The 24,855-nt window shown below is 51.9% G+C and overlaps 2 protein-coding genes across 3 annotated transcripts in view; both read left to right on the forward strand.

The window, feature by feature from the left end:
* The first annotated feature begins 293 nt into the window (after positions 1–293).
* Positions 294–24,855, forward strand: part of TBCB (tubulin folding cofactor B) — a 43,332-nt gene continuing 18,770 nt past the window's right edge. The window contains exon 1 of the mRNA XM_074937584.1: positions 294–577. Coding sequence (XP_074793685.1) covers positions 443–577 — 135 coding nt within the window. The 5' untranslated portion in view covers positions 294–442. The remainder of the gene's footprint in view (positions 578–24,855) is intronic.
* Positions 436–23,677, forward strand: LOC141976561 (sphingolipid delta(4)-desaturase/C4-monooxygenase DES2-like). Of its 2 annotated transcripts, none has more exons than XM_074937582.1 (3): positions 436–577; positions 21,637–22,379; positions 22,653–23,676. In XM_074937582.1, the coding sequence occupies exons 2-3, from the start codon at positions 21,663–21,665 to the stop codon at positions 22,794–22,796; spliced, it is 861 nt and encodes a 286-aa protein (XP_074793683.1). In that variant the 5' UTR covers positions 436–577; positions 21,637–21,662; the 3' UTR covers positions 22,797–23,676. The 2 variants fall into 2 exon arrangements, with proteins under 2 accessions (XP_074793683.1, XP_074793684.1); XM_074937583.1 differs by lacking the exon at positions 436–577 and adding an exon at positions 12,711–12,917 and having other exon boundaries at positions 22,653–23,677.

Genomic DNA, 24,855 nt, shown 5'->3' on the forward strand with positions numbered 1-24,855 from the left:
GAGACCGGGCCGGGGCCCGGCAGGAAGGGGGCCGCCTTCCGGGCCGTAGCCGCAGCCCAGCCACCGCGACGCGAGGCCTCCCGCTCTGCTCCCCGCGGGCGGGGCCTGGGCGGGAGGGTGGCGGCCCGGGCTGGGCGCCGGGGCTCGGGAAGGGTGCGGGCCCGCCGGGCAAAGTCCAGGGAAGAGCAGCGAGGACGGCCGACGGTCTGGACGGCGTGACCTGGGCGGGAGGAGCGAAGCCACCGGCTTCGTGTAGGCCGGAGAGGAGGCCCCTGAGCGGGGACACGATCGCGGTTGTCCAGGAGGGCAGGTCTCGGCCGGGCGGCGCCCGTCTTTTCACGTGCGGTGTTATTTATACCTCCCGACTGCATTTTCCGCACCGTGCATCTGATGAAGTGGGTTTTAGCCCACGACGGCTTATGCCTTGTTCGTCTCGAGGGGCATGTCTACGCTTGCCTCCGGCGCGATCGATCCAGCTGACAACTCGACCGCCAAGCACTCTCCCGTCAAGCGAGAAGCGCGGGCAGAGTCGAAAGGGGAGCATCAGCAGTTGACCTACTGCCGTGAAGACGCCGCGGTAAGTAGATCTAAGTACGTCAACTTCGTAGCTGAAGTTGCGTAACTTGGATCGATCCCTCCTCCCCGCAGGGTAGACCCAGCCTCAGGTGCCACAAGGAGTCCTCGTTGTTTTTGCAAGTACATAAAAGGTTGTTACAAGGAGGAGGGAGAAAAATTGTTCTTCTTAACCTCTGAGGATCGGACAAGAAGCAATGGGCTTAAATTGCAGCCAGGGAGGTTTAGGTTGGACATTAGGAAAAACTTCCGAACCGTCAGGGTGGTTAAGCTCTGGAATAAATTGCCTAGGGAGGTTGTGGAATCTCCGTCATTGGGGATTTTTAAGAGCAGGTTGGACAAGCACCTGTCAGGGATGGTCTAGAGCAGTGGTTCTCAAACTTTTTTGTTTGCGGACCACTTGAAAAGTGCTGAGGGACTCAGCGGACCACTTAATGATCTTTCCAAATGTTGTTTGTACCATTAGCTAACTATTGTAAAGCGCTTTGGATAAAAGCGCTGTATAAAAAAACCCTTAATAATAATTAACTTTTTTTTGTTCTACAAATAAAAGCACACCACTCATATTTTAATAGCAGTAGTCTTACCTTTCTAATGCTATAAATGTGTCCTCTCTCCCTGCCACGGCAGCCCCCGAGCTGGGTCTGGGAAGGACGGGGTCGGGGGTCTCTCCCTGGCAGCCGCAGCCCTGGAGCTGGGGGAAGTCACTTCTTTCTCTGGCTGCCGCAGCCCTGCATGTCCAAAATTCCCTCCACCCCCTCTTCCCACCCCACAACCCCCTCCCACCTACCTCCTATTCCCCCCAAGGCCACCACCTCATCTTACATGTGTATCTTCTCAGGGGTTGCACGGCTCCACTTATTAGATGGGTGGCCCTTCATTCTCTTGTGAGTGGCCGCCCAGATGCACACCCTAGAGCAGAGATGGGCAAACTACGGCCCGCAGGCCACATCCGGCCCGCTGGACCGTCCTCCCAGCCCTGGAGCTCCTGGCCAGAGAGGCTTGCCGCTGGCCCTTTCCCTGCTATCCCCACTTCCCTGCAGCCATGCTGCCGTGTGAGCAGCGTGGCTGGCTCCGTCTGGGCGGCGGGGCTGCAAGCTCCTGCTGCTCTGAGCAGCATGGGTGTGGATAGGGGGTGGGGAGGCAGTCAGGGGATAGGGAACAAGGGGGGTTGGATAGGGGCTGGGGTCCCGGGTGGGGGGTCCTGGGAGGGGGCGGTCAGGGGACAAGGAGCGGGGGGGGTTGGATAGGTCGGAAGTTCTGAGGGGGGCAGGAAGTGGGAGAGGGCAGATAGGGGACAGGCTGTTTGGGGAGGCACAGCCTTCTCTACCCGGCTCCATACAGTTTCGCACCCCAATGTGGCCCTGGGGCCAAAAAGTTGGCCCACCCCTGCCTTAGAGGGAACTATCCGCGGACCACCTGAATAGGGTTCGTGGACTACGGGTGGTCCACGGACCACAGTTTGAGAACCTCTGGCCTAGATAAGACTTAGTCCTGCCTTGAGTTCAGGGGACTGGACTAGATGACCTCTCGAGGTCCCTTCCAGTTCTATGATTGATTCTATGATCATCCCCTGGTCAGGCTGCCTTGTGATGTCATCGCCCGGGTGATGATGCAACGATGTCTGTGTTGCCATGATGTCTCCTTGTGGAGGTGGGATGAGACACCACTATGATGTCATCGCCCAGTGACACAACACCGCCACATTGCGACGTCATCACTTGGTGATGCGATACCAAACCGCATTGTGACATCATCGGTGCCACGTTTTCCTCCGCAGTGGTGGGATTTGGGGCTGGGGCTGGAGCCACCGGCCTCTAGCACATCTGAGCCCTCTGATTGGCTGCCCACCCCCCTGGCCCGTTTCCTGGCGCAGGAGAACCCATAGCGCTGTGGCTGGCTGAGCTCTCTCCCCTTCTCTTCAGCCACCTACCCAAACCCATTCTCACCGGGATGGAGGAGGGAACTAAAGAACCTAGCAGCTCAGGGTGGCTCTGCCCCCTTCTCCTCCCTTCTTTCCTGTGAGCAACAGGGGTAACATGGTGATTCTGCCCTTATCACCCGCCTCAGTGGAGCACCTGCCTGGGAAGAGGCAGATAGAGGTGAGAAGCTGGGCATTTTTATTGCTATTCGGTGCATTACAGTAGTAGCTAGTGTCGAGGACTCGAACCCCAGATGGCACGGTTCGTTGTCTGGCCAGAGAGAGACAGGCAACACCAGCAAGGTCCGAACACAAAGCTCTTTATTGAAGAGTGCACACAACAATAGAGAGCAGCCCGTCTCCAAAGAGAACCAGCCAGCCTCTAAGTAAAACTAATAGGTTTTTATAGACAGTCCTGTCGCGTCACAGATTTATTAATAAAGCAGCCCACCCCCCCGTGTTACTTAAAATCCTCTTTCTCTATTATGCATGCACTCTACCCCCTTATTGTAGCTAACTTTTAGCAAATCGTAATGCTTCACTAACTTTCTTATCGGTATGGGTGTCAACCAGGAGACAAGGAGTTAAAAACAGACATAACACAAGAGCAGGGAGTGGAAAACAGTGCCTCCATAGCTCAACAAACTGTTCCCGGAACATTTGGTACAAAAAATGCAGGAATGCAGGCCTCCCCTTTTTTCTTACTCCCTGCAACCTAAGTATTCTTTCATTCTACTTATCTCGTTCAGGGACTTTCCCAGCAACCTTTATTGGCCTGACTTTGGTTTGGTTGGCATAACTGCTTCATATTTAGTTTTTCTCGCCTAACTGTAGGCACCCCAGTCATGGACTAGGCCCTCCTTGTTGGGATTCCCTCCGAGACCCCTTTCCATTTGGCTTCCCAAGAACTCAGTTCGACTCCAGCCTCCGTCCCTCTGGTGTCTTTGTTTGGCATACCGCAGCGCTACGCTGAGTTGATCAGATTCAAACGCAGCGGGGGGATGGCCGCAGAAACCTTCTCGCTTTGTATACATCACACATCTCATTGCATTTACTATACATTGCATCACACATTTTTGGACAGGCTGGGTTACTTTGCAGGAACCAATCCCCGTGCAGCATGCGCTGACCACGCACTGACCAGGCTTTGACTTCCTCTTTACCTCATCTCTACATTCCTAACATCCCTGGCTATCTAGTTTATCGGAAATAGTTCCCTGCATGTTCTCCTTTTTATCTTAGTTGGCTCAGTTATTCTGTCTTAGCTTACTGACCTAGTTACTTACCTTATTTAGCACAAATAGTCTGTTTTCAACTGGATGATTCGTTTATATCCCTAATTCTATCTTCCAAAAAATGAAGCCTCCCGCCATGTGTTAATTACTCACGTCAGGCCAGGCCTCAGCTACAATTGTTCCCGGTGTGATGTTGCACTCCATATGTTTTATGGAAATATGCTTATGAGTGTGAATATGATGTAACTGGAATATGCTTTATGCAAAGGTCTCTTGTAAGGTATCATAACAAAGGTTATAACCTATTGAATATATTCCTCCTATTTGTATGCATGTATCATTCTTGTATCTGAAGCTAGAAATATGAAGTATAACTCTGAGGTCCTATTGTTATTATGCAAAGTGTGGGCCATTAATGGTGGTTTAGAATCTTGATGGCTCCCATTGACTAGGACAACTGGTTGTAAATGATTTATTTATCTGCACGCCTTCCTGTGTAGGTGGGGGCCAACCCAGGAAGAAGGGAGACTAGGGGGTCTTACAGTGACATGTGACCATGTCACATGACAGTGGAATCCATCTTAATCCTTGTACTTTTCCATTGATGAGGTGGGGGTGGGGACCGGAACAAGCACAGACAAAAGAGTCCCGCCTTGTGCCAAAGCTATAAAAGCAGGTGGAGCAGGACAAAAGGGGTGGCCACTAATGAGAAAAGAAAAGGAGTACTTGTGGCACCTTAGAGACTAACCAATTTATTTGAGCATGAGCTTTCATGAGCTACAGCTCACTTCATCGGCTGCACACTGTGGAAAGTATAGAAGATCTTTTTATACACACAAAGCATGAAAAAATGGGTGTTTACACTACAAAAGGTTTTCTCTCCCCCCACCCCACTCTCCTGCTGGTAATAGCTTATCTAAAGTGATCACTCTCCTTACAATGTGTATGATAATCAAGGTGGGCCATTTCCAGCACAAATCCAGGGTTTAACAAGAACGTCTGGGGGCGGGAGGGGGTAGGAAAAAACAAGGGGAAATAGGTTACCTTGCATAATGACTTAGCCACTCCCAGTCTCTATTCAAGCCTAAGTTAATTGTATCCAATTTGCAAATGAATTCCAATTCAACAGTCTCTCGCTGGAGTCTGGTTTTGAAGTTTTTTTGTTGTAATATCGCAACTTTCATGTCTGTAATCGCGTGACCAGAGAGATTGAAGTGTTCTCCGACTGGTTTATGAATGTTATAATTCTTGACATCTGATTTGTGTCCATTTATTCTTTTACGTAGAGACTGTCCAGTTTGACCAATGTACATGGCAGAGGGGCATTGCTGGCACATGATGGCATATATCACATTGGTGGATGTGCAGGTGAACGAGCCTCTGATAGTGTGGCTGATGTTATTAGGCCCTGTGATGGTGTCCCCTGAATAGATATGTGGGCACAGTTGGCAACGGGCTTTGTTGCAAGGATAGGTTCCTGGGTTAGTGGTTCTGTTGTGTGGTATGTGGTTGCTGGTGAGTATTTGCTTCAGGTTGGGGGGCTGTCTGAAGGCAAGGACTGGCCTGTCTCCCAAGATTTGTGAGAGTGTCGGGTCATCCTTCAGGATAGGTTGTAGATCCTTAATAATGCGTTGGAGGGGTTTTAGTTGGGGGCTGAAGGTGACGGCTAGTGGCGTTCTGTTATTTTCTTTGTTAGGCCTGTCCTGTAGTAGGTGACTTCTGGGAACTCTTCTGGCTCTATCAATCTGTTTCTTCACTTCCACAGGTGGGTATTGTAGTTGTAAGAATGCTTGATAGAGATCTTGTAGGTGTTTGTCTCTGTCTGAGGGGTTGGAGCAAATGCGGTTGTATCGCAGAGCTTGGCTGTAGACGATGGATCGTGTGGTGTGGTCAGGGTGAAAGCTGGAGGCATGTAGGTAGGAATAGCGGTCAGTAGGTTTCCGGTATAGGGTGGTGTTTATGTGACCATCGTTTATTAGCACTGTAGTGTCCAGGAAGTGGATCTCTTGTGTGGACTGGACCAGGCTGAGGTTGATGGTGGGATGGAAATTGTTGAAATCATGGTGGAATTGCTCAAGGGCTTCTTTTCCATGGGTCCAGATGATGAAGATGTCATCAATATAGCGCAAGTAGAGTAGGGGCGTTAGGGGACGAGAGCTGAGGAAGCGTTGTTCTAAGTCAGCCATAAAAATGTTGGCATAGTGTGGGGCCATGCGGGTACCTATAGCAGTGCCGCTGATTTGAAGGTATACATTGTCCCCAAATGTAAAATAGTTATGGGTAAGGACAAAATCACAAAGTTCAGCCACCAGGTTTGCCGTGACATTATTGGGGATAGTGTTCTTGACGGCTTGTAGTCCATCTTTGAGTGGAATGTTGGTGTGGATGGCATTGTGTTCTGCACGGCTGAGGTTGTGGGGCAAGTGATGCTGCTTTTCCACAATTTCAGCCCATGCACGTCGGCGGAAGAACTCCATGTAGAAGTCCAGTCTGCTGTCTCGACCTTCAGGAGGAGTCCACCTAGAATCCTTCTTTTTGTAGTGTTGGTAGGAAGGTCTCTGTGGGTTAGTATGTTGTTCAGAGGTGTGTTGGAAATATTCCTTGAGTCGGAGACGTCGAAAATAGGATTCTGGGTCACCACAGGACTGTATCATGTTCATGGGGGTGGAGGGGCAGAAGGAGAGGCCCCGAGACAGGACAGCTGCTTCTGCTGGGCTAAGAGTATAGTTGGATAGATTGACAATATTGCTGGGTGGGTTGAGGGAACCATTGCTGTGGCCCCTTGCGGCATGTAGTAGTTTAGAAAGTTTAGTGTCCTTTTTCTTTTGTAGAGAAGCAAAGTGTGCGTTGTAAATGGCTTGTCTAGTTTTAGTAAAGTCCAGCCACGAGGAAGTTTGTGTGGAAGGTTGTTTTTTTATGAGCGTATCCATTTTTGAAAGCTCATTCTTTATCTTTCCCTGTTTGCTGTAGAGGATGTTGATCAGGTGGTTCCGCAGTTTCTTTGAGAGCGTGTGGCACAAGCTGTCAGCATAGTCTGTGTGGTATGGAGATTGTAATGGATTTTTTACCTTCAGTCCTTTTGGTACGATGTCCATCTGTTTGCATTTGGAAAGGAAGATGATATCTGTCTGTATCTGTACAAGTTTTTTCATGCAGTTGATAGATTTCCACTCCATACGGCTAAATGCAGTGCCTTGCATAATGACAGGTTTCAGAGTGACAGCCGTGTTAGTCTGTATTCGCAAAAAGAAAAGGAGGACTTGTGGCACCGTAGAGACTAACCAATTTATTTGAGCATAAGCTTTCTGTGGAAAGTATAGAAGATCTTTTTATACACACAAAGCATGAAAAAATGGGTATTTACCACTACAAAAGGTTTTCTCTCCCCCCACCCCACTCTCCTGCTGGTAATAGCTTATCTAAAGTGATCACTCTCCTTACAATGTGTATGATAATCAAGGTGGGCCATTTCCAGCACAAATCCAGGGTTTAACAAGAACGTCTGGGGGCGGGAGGGGGTAGGAAAAAACAAGGGGAAATAGGTTACCTTGCATAATGACTTAGCCACTCCCAGTCTCTATTCAAGCCTAAGTTAATTGTATCCAATTTGCAAATGAATTCCAATTCAACAGTCTCTCGCTGGAGTCTGGTTTTGAAGTTTTTTTGTTGTAATATCGCAACTTTCATGTCTGTAATCGCGTGACCAGAGAGATTGAAGTGTTCTCCGACTGGTTTATGAATGTTATAATTCTTGACATCTGATTTGTGTCCATTTATTCTTTTACGTAGAGACTGTCCAGTTTGACCAATGTACATGGCAGAGGGGCATTGCTGGCACATGATGGCATATATCACATTGGTGGATGTGCAGGTGAACCAGCGAGAGACTGTTGAATTGGAATTCATTTGCAAATTGGATACAATTAACTTAGGCTTGAATAGAGACTGGGAGTGGCTAAGTCATTATGCAAGGTAACCTATTTCCCCTTGTTTTTTCCTACCCCCTCCTCCCCCAAGACATTCTTGTTAAACCCTGGATTTGTGCTGGAAATGGCCCACCTTGATTATCATACACATTGTAAGGAGAGTGATCACTTTAGATAAGCTATTACCAGCAGGAGAGTGGGGTGGGGGGAGAGAAAACCTTTTGTAGTGGTAAACACCCATTATTTCATGCTTTGTGTGTATAAAAAGATCTTCTACACTTTCCACAGTATGCATCCGATGAAGTGAGCTGTAGCTCATGAAAGCTTATGCTCAAATAAATTGGTTAGTCTCTAAGGTGCCACATGTACTCCTTTTCTTTTTGCGAATAGAGACTACCACGGCTGTTACTCTGAAACCAGTCATGAGAAGACCCTGGCTTACCATCTGAGATGTCTGCTGGATCCAACAAAGACTGTACCGGGGAGAAGATTGGGCCCAGACAAGGAAGGAATCTAGTCTGTGAAAGAAGCTTATTGGAACATCTTTGAGGGTCAGATATTACCTGTAATCAGTTTCTTAATGTACGAGGCTTAGACTTACGTGTTTTTGCTTTATTTTGCTTGGTGACTTACTTTGTTCGGTCTGTTATTATTTGAAACCACTTAAATCCTACTTTTTATACTTAATAAAATCACTTTAGTTTATTAATAAACCCAGAGTAAGTGATTAATACCTGGGGGAGCAAACAGTCGTGTATCTTTCTCTATCAGTGATATAGAGGGCGAACAATTTATGAATTAACCCTGTATAAGCTTTATGTAGAGTAAAAGGGATTTATTTAGAGTTTGGATCCCATTGGGAGCTGGGTGTCTGGGTCCTGGAGATAAGTAACTTGCTGAGCTGTTTTCAGTTAAATCTGCAGCTTTGGGGACGTGGACCAGAACCTGGGTCTGTGTTGCAGCAGGCTAGCGTGTCTGGCTCAACAAGGCAGGGTTCTGGAGTCCCAAGCTGGCAGGAATAACGAGCTCAGAGGTAATTTCAGCACATCAGGGGACAGTCCCAAGGGGATCTCTGTCATCAGTTCTGTTTGGCCTTCCTCCAGTAGCTTAAAGAGCCTTTAGTACAGGGGTGGCCAACCTGAGAGTGAGAAGGAGCCATAATTTACCAATGTATGCTGTTGTTCGTTGTTCAAATGGCCTGAATTTGGTTTAGTTTAAATCACCATTCAGCTAAACGGAATTAAGGCCACTTTAATTCTGCACAACAATCTCCACACTGGGATTGAATGGGGTTTAAGTAATCCACTTCCAGTTCACCCCTTTTGTTGATCTGGATTAGCTTTCCTAGGTGTCCCAGTTGTAGACCAACCTAATTTCAAAGATACAGTGGCACCATAGGCGACACCTCCCTTTCTTCTTTCTCAAAATCACGCCCAGTAAATCCCATGTCAAACAAACAAGGTCCCCCACCCAGGGCTGAGTAGTGTATCAGAGCATTGCTGATGGCTCAGTGTTAAATCTTCCCTTGGGTGAGTCAGAGGTTGTTAATGCTTACCAGTTAGAGCTCATTCCTTATCATTGGCTCAGTCTGTTTCTGCCTGTCATCTCTCGCACAAAATTGCCCTCCAAGTCTCGGTATCGTTCTGGCACGTGCCCCTGACTTCCATTGTCAGTTTACTTTCTGTGACACAACCCAGCACCTGAGAAGAAGCTGGTGTTGATTCTGTTTGGCTGCCAAGTTTGGGTGGCTGGGCCCAGGCCCACGCTGCCCTGAGTCCTCTTTTGGGCAAGAGCCCCTTCGCACTGGGCAGTTGCTGGCCGAGAGATGATTTGTGGCTTTATGGCTTGTGAGGTTCAGCAAACAGGGCTCCCTCGCCAACCTTTCCGACTGTCCTTTATCGAGGACACTGACCGCAGTTTTGTCTCCGAGCGTGCCTGGGACAGGCCGTGTTCCCCACGCTCGCACTGAAGGGGTTCACCTAGTTTACACTGAGAGGAGAACCTTAATGGGGGAAGCTCACCTGTGTAGGGACAGGAGGGGTTTCCGTGAAACCAGGGAGCTCGTAGCAGGAAAAGAGCTACTGCTGCTCCCCTGGCATAAGGGGTTTTGGACTGAAGAGGAAGGATGGAAAAGGCAAGCCTGGGAAGTTGTCCTGGGGAGAGACAGGAAGGTTTAGGGTAGCACAGACCTTGGTGCAGGAGCTTGGGGCCCTGGACTGGAACCCAGAGTAGAGGGTGGGCCTGGATTCCCCTATTCCTGAATGAGTGGCACAGATGGGCAGTGATCTCGAAGACTGGCGAGGACCATTGGTCTCAAGTTACTGAGTGGGTGACTCAACCAGGGAAGTGGGCGTAAGGATGGCCGGGGACACTGTGGAGGACTTTGATAGCTCCCCGGATGGGGAGGACTCTTGTGACTTGGTCGGCGAGCTAAGCCACCAAGATGGGGTGCGGCAGGAGCAAGAGAGGGGGCCACAGAGCGAGACGACGAGCCGAGAAACGGCAAGAAGAGGGCGTGGGGCTGAAAGAGCTAATCCCCAGAGCGGCCAGCAGGAAGCGCCCCTAGCTGTGAGTAGCAAAACCTATGATGATGCCATTTCTCAGTATTTCCAGACTCTCCATTTCTTGCTCTTTGCCTCAGCTCGGGGACGCTTCTCTGCGTGAGATCAGAACTGGTATCGTTCAAACACAGCGGTTTTCTCGGGGTTACAGTCCTCCCTAAGCAGTAACACTGCAGCCAAAGTGGGAGCATTTTCAGATGGCACCTGTCAGACCATGTTACATACACCTCCAGAACCGCCTCCTCCCCCTATGAGCACTAAAATGGCTACTTTTATGTCCTCTTCTCTTTTTTTTTTAATCTGCTCCTGCGGTTTTCATATAGACATGGAAACCTTGTCCTCATCTTCTCCGATCCTCAGCAAGATTATCTGGGAAGGCTAAAGGCGGGGGTGGCTTGCAACCCTCCATGTCCTGGGTTTTTAGTGCTTTTAACTTGTTTACACTCGCTGAGGTTCAGTACTCAGGTTCCAGTTGACCGGTGGATTACAGTTTCTTGTCTGGGTTTAGCAGTTTGCACCGTTTACTAATCTGCTGGGCCCCTGACAAAAACAGCCACTCCTTGCTTCATGCAGAGCGTGCTTTCCACCATGAGGTTAGATGGATGGATGATGGGTGAGTGGCTATGGGGATAGATAGATAATTAGATGGCTGGATGGCTAGAAAGCCGAGAGTGTCTTCCTTGTGAGTATGCTGCAATCTCTTCGCTTCAAGAACCAGAGTGAGACTAGTTTAAACCAGGACTCTCTTTTAGGGCCATGATGGCTCCTACAGACTGGGAACAATGAGCAGGCAGGCTTGGAGTGGTGTCTGCATCATGGGATGTCCTCTGGTAATTATGCATGATTCATTTTAAAGAGGCAGGACCACAATATACGACAGAAATGGACTCTCAGGAAGGTGAGCTGGAACGGATTTCCTGAGTGGAAAATTGCTGTGAGCCCCTTGTACTTCGGGATTTTGGGGAGAATGGTTTTACCATAAGGTTTCTGTGGACTATTGTACATGTCCAGGAATAAATTCTGCTCCAAGTGTGGCTGCCTTCTCACATGCTTATAATACCAGACCCGGGAGACTCTCAGTGAGAGTGAAAGCAATGCTCCCTTTCCCCCATTAACACACTGTTAGCCTGTGGAACTCAATGCCACATGATGTTCTTGAGGCAAAAAGTTTCGGAATATGTGGCTAATAAAACACAGAGAGGAGACCTGTTTGCCTCCAACCTCAGCCCTCTTGCATCAGGGTGAAAACCAACCTCTTTCCCCTGCTGAGACAAGGTGGGAGAAGTCATAGCTTTTATTGGACCAACTTCTGTTGGTGAGAGAGGACCAGCTTTTGAGTTTACACAGAGCTCTTCTTCTTTCCCCGCCAAACAGATTATTGCACCATTGCCCACGGTGGGTGTGTGGGTGGGTGGGTGGAGAGGGCAGGGGAGGAGGTTGTTCCTGGAATTTTGCTCTCCAGCAAGTGAGACTAGCAGCTGTCAGAGACAGGATACAGGTATTGCTGGCCTGTGACCTCATCTAGCAGAGCACTTTTTAAAATAAGTGACACAGAGCCAAAGATACAGGAAAGTTGCGTCACTTCTCCTGGGCTTGTCTACAGAGGGAAGTTATTCTGGCTTGGGGTAGAGTGTGAATTCAGTGAAATACACATTGGGCCAGAAGGAGACACCCACTGTATAGCTCAATGGTTAGGGCACCTACTTGGGAAGGGAGCGATCTAGGTACAAGCTGCTGCTCTGAATCAAGCCAAGCGGGGATTTGAACCCCCCCCTCCCCCCCGTCTCCAGCGGGCGAGGTGAGCGCCATGAGCATCAGGCGATGGCGGCTGGCTGGTTTGGAGAAGGAATTCCATGGTGGAGCTGAGAAAGTTCAGCCCAGGCTGCCCCTCTTGTGGGAAAAGCTTCGGGTTTGACAGCTTGGCGTTTTCTGCAGGAAACCCTGTTCCGTCCAATACCTCCCGACCGGCTGTCCTTGCCCCAGCAAAAGCCTGTTTCCCAGGAGCTGTTCCAGTCAAGTTTCCTGTGTGGCCGAGCCGCGGTGGTCTGTGCCCTTGTCCTCCAGGGCATCGGTGCGGCACCTGGAGGTACTTCGGTGCAGGGTCACTGGAAGCTGCACCTTAGCGGGGGCTCCACCAGCCTGTTTCCCAAGACGAAACCTCCAAGAGCCTGACTTTGATGGGCCCAAAGGCTCTAGAAAGGACGTCCAGGCCGGTCGCATCAGGCTGTCGGTGACCACGCAAGGGAACATCTGCACAGCCCGCCGCAGCGCGTCTCGGGGCCCAGGTTTGCAGACTTGGGCTCCCGCTCAAAAGAGCTGTGCGTACATGCCCCCTTTGTGGCCAGAGCCATTAATCTGGCCCCGGGCCCAATACCAGGAACTTACAGACCAACTCCACCTCAGGGAGTTCTGATGCCCAGCCAAACAGGTCTGGCAGGTGCTTTGGGGAAGGGCAGGCAGGAAGACATTTCAGCTGAGCCAGGTGTCTGCGTTGCAGTGCTTCTGGGAAAGTCAGTGAGAGGATACAGCACACCTGCGCAGGTGACGCTGCCCCGGCTGGGAGTTCTGGTTCTTTCGGCACAGTGGGTACTGGGCCGGCTCCGGTGGAGAGGACGCAGCATGGGGAACCGGGTCACCAGGGATGACTTTGAGTGGGTCTATACAGATCAGCCTCATACAGAGAGAAGGAAGGAGATCTTGGGTGAGTCTGGGGTTGGGTTGGTACCACCATGGCTCCTGTCTGGAAGGGGGATGGCACTGAGGGAGGCAGATCAGAATCAGAGGCGAGCAGGAAGGGGAAGAGGGTCAGAACCAGAACTAGGGACAGTGAGGAGGTGGGAGCCAGAACCAGAGGCAGGGAGGTCAGGACCAGAGGTGACAGGGACAGGAGGAGAGATGGGTCAGAACCAGGTGGGAACAGGGAGAACCAGAGAGAGGTGAGTCAGAAGCTGCAGGGATAAGGGGGTACCAGGGAGGGAAGAGAGAGGTCAGAACCAGGGTCGGGGGAAGATGGGTCAGAACTGGGTGGGAACCGGAGCCACCAGAAAGAGAGGAGGTGAGTCAGAACCAGCTGGTGTTGAATGTAGAGAGTTGTAAGCAGCTCTCTCAATATTAGGCCAGGTCCACACTAAAAAATTGTCGATCCAGCTACGTTGTCCGGAGTTGTGAAAAATCCACACCCCTCTGTGGCATAGTGAAGCCAGCGTTTGCTTGACGGAAGACTTCTTCCATCTAGCTACCGTGTCTCGGGGAGGTGGATTAACTACAGTGATGGGAGAACCCCTTCTGTCGGTGTAGCTAGTGTCTGCATTGAAGCACTTCCGCGGTAGCCTTTCCAGTGTAGTCAAGCCCTTCTACTGGGGTTAGTAGATATTTGTAGATTGGTAATTGTTATGTAATTAACTCATCACTGTGTCTTTATCTGTGGGGCAAATCGATTATGCATAGGGTGACCTAATTTCCCAAAGGGAAAAGGAGACACCATGTAGGGCTAGCCCGAGGTCCTCCCCGCGCCACATGGGTCTGACCCAAGGTGCTCAGCTCACCTGAGCCCTGCTCCCTCCCGTCCCCGCAGGTCTGGCCTGAGCCGGTTGCCTGAGACCTGCCTGCCCCCCTGTGACTGGCGTTGCTGCTCAGCCGAGCCCTGCCTGCCCCCCTGTCCGAGCCCTCTCTCCCCCCCGGTGTGGTGCTGGCATCACCGCTCGCCCCCCCATGTTTCTCTGCACCCTGCTTTTTTGACAAAGGTGGGCATTTGTCCCATCCCAAGCTTCATCAGTTGGCAAGAGCAAATGGGACAAATGCCCACTTTTGTCAAAAAAGTCAGGATGGCAGGGCTTAAAAAAGGGACTGTCCCAGCCAAAATGGGATGTGTGGGCACCCTAATTATAGAGGGATTAGTTTTTGCTTCAGCATGCTTTTGGGCAGGGAAGGGGGGTGTTCAGAGACTCTAAGAAGCATGGAGGTTGCTAAAGGAAATGTTTCTCTGCTCCCCTCTCCTGGCGGTTCTCACAACACACGGCTGCCTAAATCCACTGGGACTGTTGTGGAACTTCTCCTGCTCCAAACCCCAGATCCCCACTAATTGAGCTTCTGGAGAATCCCCACCAGCACTTAGCAGTATAGGCCCCATGACACACAGTAGCAGTTCTCATCCCATCCAGCAGAGGGCAACAGCCACATACACTAGCCTGAGCCTCATTGTCAGTCAACTCCGCTCCTGCCCTTGGGGCAGCAATGGAGAGGAATGGAAAAGATTCAGGTGACTTTAAACCCTCTTTGTGCTCCCCATATTCTGGGCCTTGCCTCTCCCCTAGCGTCATTTAGTGCAACCTCAGGGCTGCTGCTGGAATCCAAGCTCCACACCCTGTGGTCCCGGTGTAGGCAGAGAATAACCAGCACATAGTATACTCTGGCCTCACCCTGGATCCACCCCCTATGGGCCCTGGGGGGCAGAGAATAGCTGCAGCACAATGCATGCCAGCCACACCACACACCCTCAATCCACACCAATGCAATGAGCCGTGTCCTTAGGCCAGCTCCATACTGGCTGGGGCGGCCCCCTGCATGGAGGGAATGCTTAAGGGGTCGCAAAGCCGGCTCAACCCCCACGCCTCTACCCCAGCACAAAACGCAGCTCCAGGGTGACAATCAGCGCCTTAGAGACCACAGTGATACAAAGCCCTGCGCCGAGGAGACAGAGCTCCGCCACAGATATACCTGTTTGCAAATCCAGGGGCAATATCCCACACGAGGTCAGGGTAGAACAGCACCAATGTTCAGGGGCTAGGTGGATGTAGGAGACAAGATCAAAAGACCTGATGGGGAGGGCCCTGGCCACATTCATGGCCGTGAAAAACGCGTGAAAACTGGAGTCCCCCATGAAATCTGGCTTTTGTGGGGGGGGGGGAGGGGGTGTCATGGTATTGCCACCCTCACTTCTGCACTGCTGCTGGTGATGGCATTGCCTTCTGAGCTGGGCAGCCGGAGAGTGGCTGCTGCTGGCCTTGAAACCCCCTGCTTCCCCCCCCCCCAACTTCCTTTTGCGTCGGGATCCCCACGTTTACAACCCCGTGACATTTCAGATTTTTTAAAACCCTATGACTGTGCAATTTACCAAAATGGACCTTGAATTCGGTAGGGCCCTACTGATGGGGCTTGATTGTTTTTGGGGGGGCTTCACAAGTTAACGTGCTCAGTCATCAGTCACATCGGTTGGGTCAAACTTTCCAAATGGCTCAGGGCCAGATCATAGAATCACAGAATATCAGGGTTGAAAGGGACGTCAGGAAGTCATCTAGTCCAACCCCCTGCTCAAAGCAGGACCTAATCCCCAGCTAAATCAAAGATGTTCCCAAAGGCGAATTGTGGGGCGACAATTCACAGCCAGTTTTCCTATAAAGTGTTAGGGACGTCTTAAGGGGGTCGAGGGCAGCAAAAGCAGCTGGCAGATTTAAAGGGATTGCGTGTCTGTTGCTAGAAAACCATCAGCTGTAGAGTCTATCCTGGGCCCAGCTGATCAAGGAAACCTGAGCACTCGAGAAACAACCCCGCGTTTCTCCCTCTTGATGTTCGTCCCCCCAGGACCGAAGATTTGACGCAGATCAATAGTTGTCCGGTTTGACACTGAGGCTTACAAACAGCACAGCCTCGTTTGCTGAGGCCAGTCAGACGGAAGGAATTTGAAATGTAAATTCCTTCCCTTTTTACCGTGGGAGGGTTGTTGGTTTGTGCCGTGGCCTTTGGCTCCATTTGGAGTCGTGTGGAAGGGACCATTAGATGACGCACAGAGAGGTCAGGTTGAGTTCTGCAGCTCTGCAGACGTCAGGTGTGAAACTTTGCAGAGGCATCGTGCCCTAGCTTGTGTCACCATTTCACTCCGGTGCAAAGTGGGGGGGTAAAAAGCTTCACGCCGGGGGGGGGGGCGGATTCTGGCGTTTTCCACGGACATGACCAGCCTTTACTCCAGTGCAGAGAGGGGGCAAAATACTCTGGTGCTGTCTTACAACTCACTTTGCAGTGTGACCTCACGCGGCGAAGGGGGATCGGGGCCCTGGTCTGAGAATCAGACATGGCGTTAAACAACCGACTGCTGTCAGCTGTAAAAGACACTTAGCACAGTGCTGCTGGCAGCTGCCACTTTGAGGCGTGCCCGGGTGATGCACTGAGAAAAGCCCTCTCCTGGCTCATCTGGGTGGGGAGTGTTCTTTTTGTGTGTGTGTGTACGCACAATCGCTGGGGAAACTGAGGCAGCTGGGGAAACTGAAACAGGAGGCCCTCAATCGTCTTTTTAATAACAAGATCCAGGGATTAATTATTATTATTATTATCAGTCAATCTCAGATTGCTTTAGAAGGGGAGGCCAGTATCATGAGCCTTATTTTATAGATGGGGAAACTGAGGCACGGGGACCAAGTGACTTGACCAAGCTCACCCAGCAGCAGAGGCCGAAGCAGACTCCAGCTCCCTTGAGTCCCACTTCCGTGCACTATCCACTAGGCCACACTGCCTCCCTGAGATGCTACCCTCCTTGAACTCGCTCACTGCCAGGCATTTTGTCCAGCCCTCGGATCGCTTTTGTGGCTTGGGTGGCTGGGCTGACCTTTGTGCGCTAACCCCGAAACCCAGCCCGGACTCAGCCTCCTGCCTGAGCCCCCATCACCAGTTGGACTGAGGGCCTGAGGCAAAGCTCAGTGGGGTCAGGGCAAGGTTGTCTACTGATGGCACTGGGTGTTGAAGCAGGACCCATTGTGGCTTTTCTGGCTCTCTTCACAGGGCATGATGTTTGCATTCACCAGGTGCCTTTGTGCCTTATGTAACATGCAGGTGGGGTGGGTGCTGCTCACACAAAGGTGGCTGCCTCTTGGCGCTTTGTCTCCCCAGGGCTAGGCGGCGGCTGGCTCCTGGCAACGGGGCTCTGCACATGCACGGACAGGCTCTGCTGGTTGCCCTGGAGGCTCTGGACGTGATGCACAACAGACACCAGGCAGGCCTGGGCCAGATCCCTCCCGGGAGCAGTCCCGTTGGGTTGGTGGCGCTTTTCCAAAGAGCTCAGCATGGAGAGCAAGGGAGAATTCCCTGCTCCTCCAACCCCTTGGAGACCAGTGGAGACTTCCCCCTCCCTACCCCACTGATATGGATGGAAACTCTCCCCCTCCCCCCCGCCCACATTGAGAAAAATGGAAAATTCCCCCCTTCCTTCCACGGAGAACAACAGGGAAGCTTCTCCATTGAAATCCCCATCCCTCACCCTGTTGAGTGCAATAGAGGCTGTTGGGGGTCTGAGGTAGGGTGACCACACGTCCCGTTTTGGCCTGGACAGCCCCCCTTTTTAAGCCCTGTCCCGGACGTCCTTTTTTGGCGAAACTGGGCATTTGTCCCATTTGCTTTTGCCAGTTGCAAGTTGCTCTGATCTGTTGGCAAGAGCAAATAGAATAAATGCCCAGGCTTGCCAAACAAAAGTGGTTTGCACCCCGATAGGGGGGCGCGGAGGAACATTTGGGGAGGCCAGTGGCAACATGAGGCGCTGGGCGGGGTGGGGCTCGGGCAGTCAGCCCCAGTCCCGAGTGGCATGGGGCGTGGGTGAGCAGCAGGCAGCTTGGTGCAGCCCCATGTGTATCCTGATTGTACTTTAGTAAATATGGGCACCCTAGTGTGAGGCCTTTTAAAATAGGGGTGTGTGTGGTGTGTCTGTGTGTGTGTGTGTGTGTAACGATGGGTTCCAGGTGTATTTGTGCCCCGCCGAGTCTCCGTCAAACGCCACCTTGTAGATCTAGCAGCTGTCCCCAGCAATACCACCGACATGCACCTGGTCCTGGGGTGGAACACGACACTTCCTGCCCAGCAGGTTAGGACTGGAGGGGAAGAAGACGACGAATTACGTTGACACCCCGGGGGATTTTTAATGGAGGATGCCGACAGTTAGCCCCGAGATCTGGGTTGGAACTCCTCCGCTTTCTGGCAGCGTCAGAGCAATTCCACGACTAGTAAGCGGGGCTCGTGCAGGGGAAAGAGCACCCCCTACTGGTTGGCAGGCAGCAGTGGGGCTCCCCAGCCCGGAGACGCGGTCACCGCTCCAACACGCACCCAGCTCAGCGCATTCCACCGAGGTTGGGCCACGTTCACCTGCCCCCAGGGCAGCGGCGGGCCCACATTCTGCAAATTCCCCGGTTTCTTCCTTTGGCTTTGGTTTTGCTACGTCAGGCCCGACTTGCTAATCCCCTTGCCCAGTGCGGCAGCTGCATTCCTGCCCCAGATCATGCCTGATCAGGCTCGCGTTCCTGCCACTGATCGGCTCGACAAGGAACACTGATGGGTCTGGAACCAGAAAAACAGGGTGGAGGCCACGCTGACCGTTGGCTCTAACTTGGTATCACCCCTCAGCTGGGCCGAGGCTGCTGCTGGTTGCACTGTGTCACAGGGTGGCTGGCCCTTTACGGGGAGATGTCCCTCGGCCCCACCTGTGACACCTTCCCAGGTGGGGGAAATGAGTATAGTCATGTGACAGAGAGGTCATGTGACAAACTCGGGCCAGATAGAGGGGTCTAAGGGAGAGCACCGTAGGAGCTGCTAATATTTTAGCGAGGTAGGGCCAGGAGCACCAGGCGGGACAGCGACTGGCCTGAGAGGTGCAGAGAGCAAAGGGATTGTCCGGGAAGGAGGGCCGAGGACTCCTGGCTCAAGGAGAACGAGCTGTTTGGGCGATTGAAAGGCCCAGCTGGGTGAAGGCAGCATAGCCAGCATGTTTAAGGATGAAGGCCCCGATCCTCAGAAGGGAGCTAGGCCCGCAAATTGGATTCCCTCCCCACCTCCAGCAGGGACATGTTTTAAAATGCTAGGGACTGGATGGAGTTTTTGAGGAGCCCTTTAAGAGAGGGAAACTGAGGCAGGGCGCTGCAGAGGCACCGCAGGCCATGAAGAGGCGCTCTGGAGGAAAACCTGTTTACGTTCCCCCCACACACACTTTTTGACGTGATCAAAGGTTGGGGCCCTGAGGGTTGCTCCAGGTGAGAGGGAAATTGACAAGGGAGTCTGGTACCCCGCAAGGAACATTTAAAATCCCAGTTTCCCTGAACACAGGAGGAACAAAAACAAAAAAAACCCCAAACAGGAGGCAACTTCCTTATAGCACCAAGCTCAGGTCGCTGGTTCAGGCTGCAGATGTCTGGCTTTCCTCGTCTCTCTCTGGTCCTCCAGCTTGGGCTGCAGCTCCCCCATGTGAGCTCTCTACCCCGGCTTTGCCTTCGGTGCAGCTGCTTAGCTGTCTCTCACAGCTAATGTAAATAAGGCGTGGGGTGACCACAGTTTAGATGAGATCTAACCCAACCCAACGGATAATATTTGTAGCCTGCTGTCTCCTCCTCCACCCCTTCTCTGCTGCGTAGCACTGGGGATTGGCGGTCTAGTCCCAGAGGGTGGGTTCTAGTCTGTGGCAGTGATTTAAAAACACCTGTTTCTGGTATTTTGATGCCTTATTCATGCAAATGGATGGAGCTGGTTCAACACCAGGCTGGCGTCACTCCCCAGCTGGTGTCAATCAGGTGTTGTTCCATTGGAATCAGCAGGCCAGATCCCCAGACAGGTCTAAACCATCCCCTCCCTTGGGATTCAAATCCCTTTCAAAGTTCTGATCCAAACCCAAACTTCCCAACCCTATAACGGGCTGACTCCAAACCTGCATCCTCTGTCGCCCCCTTGTGGTAGAGGAGAGCCAAGATTGGGCTAGGGTGCGAATAAAGGGGATTTTCTGGGGGTGTTGGTGGGGTTATGTAAAGCAGCCAGGAGAAGGGATCTGCCGAGAACACAATTACAGCCAAATCCCGTCTCTTCTGTCCGGTGCGAGACCACACAGCGCAGAGCAGCCCTGAGTTCAGCTCAGGTCCAACTTTGGCATATTTCCAGCTGCACTTCTTGGAGATCAGCTAGCATGGGGGAGGAGTATTGGTTAGAGCTGGTTGGGGAATTTTTTGGTGGAACTTTTTTGCTGATTCATCAAAACCAAAACTCTCTGGGGCAACGTCGGTTCTGGTAAAACTTGAGTCAGGAATTCCCTAGGTGAGACAATATCCACTGTAGAGTTGTCACCATCTTGATTGTTAGGCCACTTATTTGGGGATCTAGGTGATGCAGGGTCAAGTCCCTTGTTCCAGTGGCCAAGCTCAAGAGAGACTTTAGATTCTGTAAAAGAGGGACGATTCATAGACTTTTTTATTTTTATTTTTTTAAGGCCAGCAAAAACTGTTAGAGGAGGACCTTGAACCTGGGTTTCTCCACATCCCAAGTGAATATTCGAACCACAGGGCTAGCCCAGTGGCTCTGTGGGGTGTCTCCCTTGTGTAGTTTCATAACAAATTTTGAAAGGTCTTGGTTTGGTTTGGTTTTCCGATGTGGAATCCAAACAAATTTCCAAGCCTCTCAATGGTTTGTGAAAAGGGGCTTGTGCTTTCCAGCCGGCCTTGCTACTGGTGTAACAATATCAGTTCACAGACTCAAACCACAGACTCCCAGCCCACGAGTTTATACGGGTACAGAACGTGCCTGTAGACAGATGGCCTGGAAAACGGGACGTGAGCGTAACCTGCTGCAGGAACAGCTGCTTGAGTTTGCAGAGAGCCTGGGACAATTGCTCTGCAGGGTGGGATCTGCCCCGGCTCCACAGGAGCTCACTCAGAGGCCCAGCAATGGCAGTGGGAAGAACAAGCTCATTTGCCCGTTAAAGCAGGTGAGAGAGGATCAGGTTAGAAGCTGTGAGCAGCAGCTCATTCTGGCACCACCAGAGGGTGGGTTTATCACCACATCCCCGCCCCGGGGGTATTCCATGAGGACCCAGGGTTTTAGGTGCTTTGACTAAAGCACCTGTCTGCTTCCGACTGGCTGTGCATAACCAGAGCCTCACGGTGTCCTCTGTGTCTGGGGAGCTCAGTGCTCAAGGGCGCGGCCTCTAAAGCCATAACCAAGAAGGAGCCAGGCCCAAGATAAATCTTAGATGCTGGAAACCAGAAAAGATTCATAGATTTTTAGGGCCACCTGGCCACCTAAATTAGGTCATCAAGTTTGACCTCCTGTATAACACACCTCTGTCTCAGTAAGGTACCATGGTATCAGAGCGCCTTACAGCCCCGCCATGATACAAAGGGGGAAACTGAGGCATGGATCCACAAAGGCATTAAGACTCCCCATGCCCAGTGATTTCAGTGCCTAAAAATTCTTGAGGATCTGGGCCTAGGGAGTCTGTAGCAGAGGAGAGACTTGAACCTCCGTCTTGCAGATTCTTGCCCAGCTTCTCTCCCAAGATTGCCCACCGGCTACGAATGCATTGAGCGCAGTGGTTTGTGTAAGGCGGTACTGACGTGCCATACCGCCACCGGCAGGCTGGATCCCAGCCCTGCCCTTCCTGAGCTAACATTTCTGCATCCCCTCCACAGCCAAGTACCCTGAGATCAAGAAGCTGATGGGTCCAGATCCCCAGCTGAAGTGGGTAGTGACCCTGATGGTGCTGACCCAGCTGGTGGCCTGCTACCTGGTGAAGGACCTGCCTTGGAAGTGGGTCTTCTTCTGGGCTTACGCCTTCGGGGGCTGCCTCAACCACTCCATGACACTGGCCATCCACGACATCTCCCACAACGTGGCCTTCGGCAACAAGGAGGCCAAGTGGAACCGCCTCTTCGGCATGTTCGCCAACCTGCCCATCGGGGTCCCCTACGCCACCTCCTTCAAGAAGTACCATGTCGACCACCACCGCTACCTGGCCGGGGACGGGCTCGACGTGGACATCCCCACGGCCTTCGAGGGACGCTTCTTCCACTCGCCGCCCCGCAAGATCCTCTGGCTCTTCCTGCAGCCCGTCTTCTACATCCTGCGGCCCCTCTACGTCAACCCCAAGCCCGTCACCGGCCTGGAGGTGATCAACGTCGCCGTGCAGCTGGCTTATGACCTCTTGATCTACTCCTTGTGGGGGCCCAAGCCCGTCTTCTACATGATCGCCGGCTCCACACTGGCCATGGGGATCCATCCCATCTCCGGACACTTCATTGCCGAGCACTACATGTATCTCAAGGGCTACGACACCTTCTCCTACTACGGCCCCTTGAACTGGCTGACCTTCAACGTGGGTTATCACATGGAGCATCACGATTTCCCCAGCATCCCGGGCAGCAAGCTGCCACTGGTAAGAACTTCTCTGCTTGCAAGCATCTGGCTGGAAGGGGTAGAATCCCTGGGAAAGTGGGTGGAGCCCAGCGGGGAACCAAAAGACCTTAAAATGGGCAGGGGACCTGTAGCGGGGCGGTCCCCCCGCTCCGGGTTGAAAGGGGTTAAAAACAGCCCTAGTATACCATGAACGTGACACCACAGAACGCTGGGCAGTTGTGCATCTCCATCGAAACATCCCAGGGCAGAGATCTGTGTTCACGGTCAGACCCCAGTGTGTCTCTGCTTCCAGGTGAAGAAGATCGCTGCTGAGTACTACGACCATCTGCCCTACCACACCTCCTGGGTCTGCGTCCTCTGGGACTTTGTCTTCTGCGAGTCGCTGGGGCCCTTTGCCCGCGTGAAGAGGAAGTACAAAGTGGCCAAGGCGGAGTGAAACAAGAGGGTTACCCAGCAGAGCTCCCCGCTCTCCAGCCTCTCAGGGGACGGGGGGAGGTTTGACATCAGGGGAGTTATTTATACCTGTTGCCTAATACCAGACGTGTACACGCTTCATTTAAGGGTCAAATATTGTCAAAGACTCCACTGACCGAGACATGAGTCATTAGGCAGCCTGATTGGGCCATGGGAGCACTCCTCCTGACTGCTCGGCTGGTGTACAACTACCCCAGACCACCCACGCCCCTCCCAGCAACAAACACAGGGGGTGCGGCCAATGGTACTGGGACATGGCTGAGAAGGGGGTGTAGCTAGGGCATCTCCTGGGATCACCAGCTGCTGCTAACAGACAGTGTAGATTAGAGCAGCCTTCAGGCTATTCTGTGCCAGGGACTAGCTTGGCATCCCGATGGCTTTCCTGCCACCTTCATTCCCCCCACACCCCAGACTTCTTATCAAATGGTCCCCAGCCAATCTGGAGCATCGGCTGGTACGTGTACATTAGGTATTACTAAGGGCCACTAAAGATACCTTGAGTCTAGGCTGCAGCTTTACAGGCCTGATTCCCCGCTCCCTCAAAGTGGTGTGAATCTGGAGTGACCCCATTGAAATCAGTGGCATTGAACAGGCATAAATCCATGGGAGTCAGTGGGGCTGATTCATGCCTCCCTCACCCTGCTCTAGACCAGGAGCAACTGCCCTAGTACGGATGTAAATGAAACGAGAATCGGGCCCCTTATAAAATTTGAACTGTAATAAGTGAATACCCAGATCTGCAAGAAAGGACCAGGCATACATAATGCAAAGAGACAGCCCTACTTAATTAGTCATGTTTCTTATATTAAAAGTAACTTGAGGAGACGCTTCAGTTGGATCAGTGCCTTTTTTAGCTCCTTTGATGGAAAAAAGAGACTGAAAATATACATATATTTTTTTAAACCATCAGAATGTCAACTCTGGCTTGGTTTCTGGTGGAGAGCTGCTTGGAGGTCTCCAAGGTGTCGCTTGAAACCACTCCTGGAAAGGAAAGGGAGAGGCTGGCAGTTTAACAAAGAGAGCTCACCTCCCACCTGTTTGTGGGGTGCTTGAGTTTGTTGGTGTCACTGGGGATCTGTCCCTGGATATCTGCAAACCTTTGGTCCATACCTGTCTTGCATTATCTCTGCGTGTTTGCGGTGGTGGGATCATTTGCTTACAAGTGACAGGTGGGGTTTTGGAAGTGTAAATTAAGTTGGAGTTGTCAGCTCTTACTGTGAAAGGGCGGGGGTAAAGATTTGACGTGGGAGCTGGGTTTTGTTAAAAATAATAATGTCTTATTTTATAGGGTCTTTCATTCTTAAGGATCCCAAGGACTTTACGTAATCTGGAGAAATCGTGTCTCTTGGGGCTGAGGCGTAGTGGCTGTTTTATAGCACAAAGCCCCAGGCTTCAGAGCGGGTCGTAAAGAAGTCCCATCTCTGATTGAGATTGCTGGGCAAGTTTAGAGAGCTGAACAGAATTACAGGAGTGGGAATTTTGCCAGAAGCCTGAGCCTCTTGGGGGAGGGGAAGCACCCTGGCATTTTTAATGATCACAAATTAGTCAAGACATTGGGTTGACATGGCAACACAGCACCCCCTTGTGCCATGCTGGAGTATTGAGGTCAGCACTGGTGAGGGGAGCGCCACCCTGGGAGTCACCCACCCTGCTCCCTGCAGCACAGCGCCCCCTAGCGCCACACTGCTGTCCATCTCCCTGCAGCACCATCCCCGGTTGTGTATTTATTTTCCACGCAAACCCCTCCAAGTCCTGACCTATCAGCCGCCCTGCCGAGCTTGTGAGATCTCAACGCAGCCATAGCAGCCTGAGTGGATGTGTCCAACAGGCCCCTTCGACCATCTGTCGCGCCCCCGGCCCATTTCAGGTCTGGAACGCCCAGCGCTGGTCCTCCCCTCAGTGGCACAGGAGGAGTTCTGCAGATACATCCACGGTTGTCAGCACGCGACAGCAAACGCCCCCTCCAGACCGATCCACGAGCCCCGTCTCCGCCCCCCAACTATCTGCCTTTCCTCCCCTAG

Source organism: Natator depressus, chromosome 23 (genome assembly GCF_965152275.1).
Source record: "Natator depressus isolate rNatDep1 chromosome 23, rNatDep2.hap1, whole genome shotgun sequence".
Taxonomy (NCBI): Eukaryota; Metazoa; Chordata; order Testudines; family Cheloniidae; genus Natator; species Natator depressus.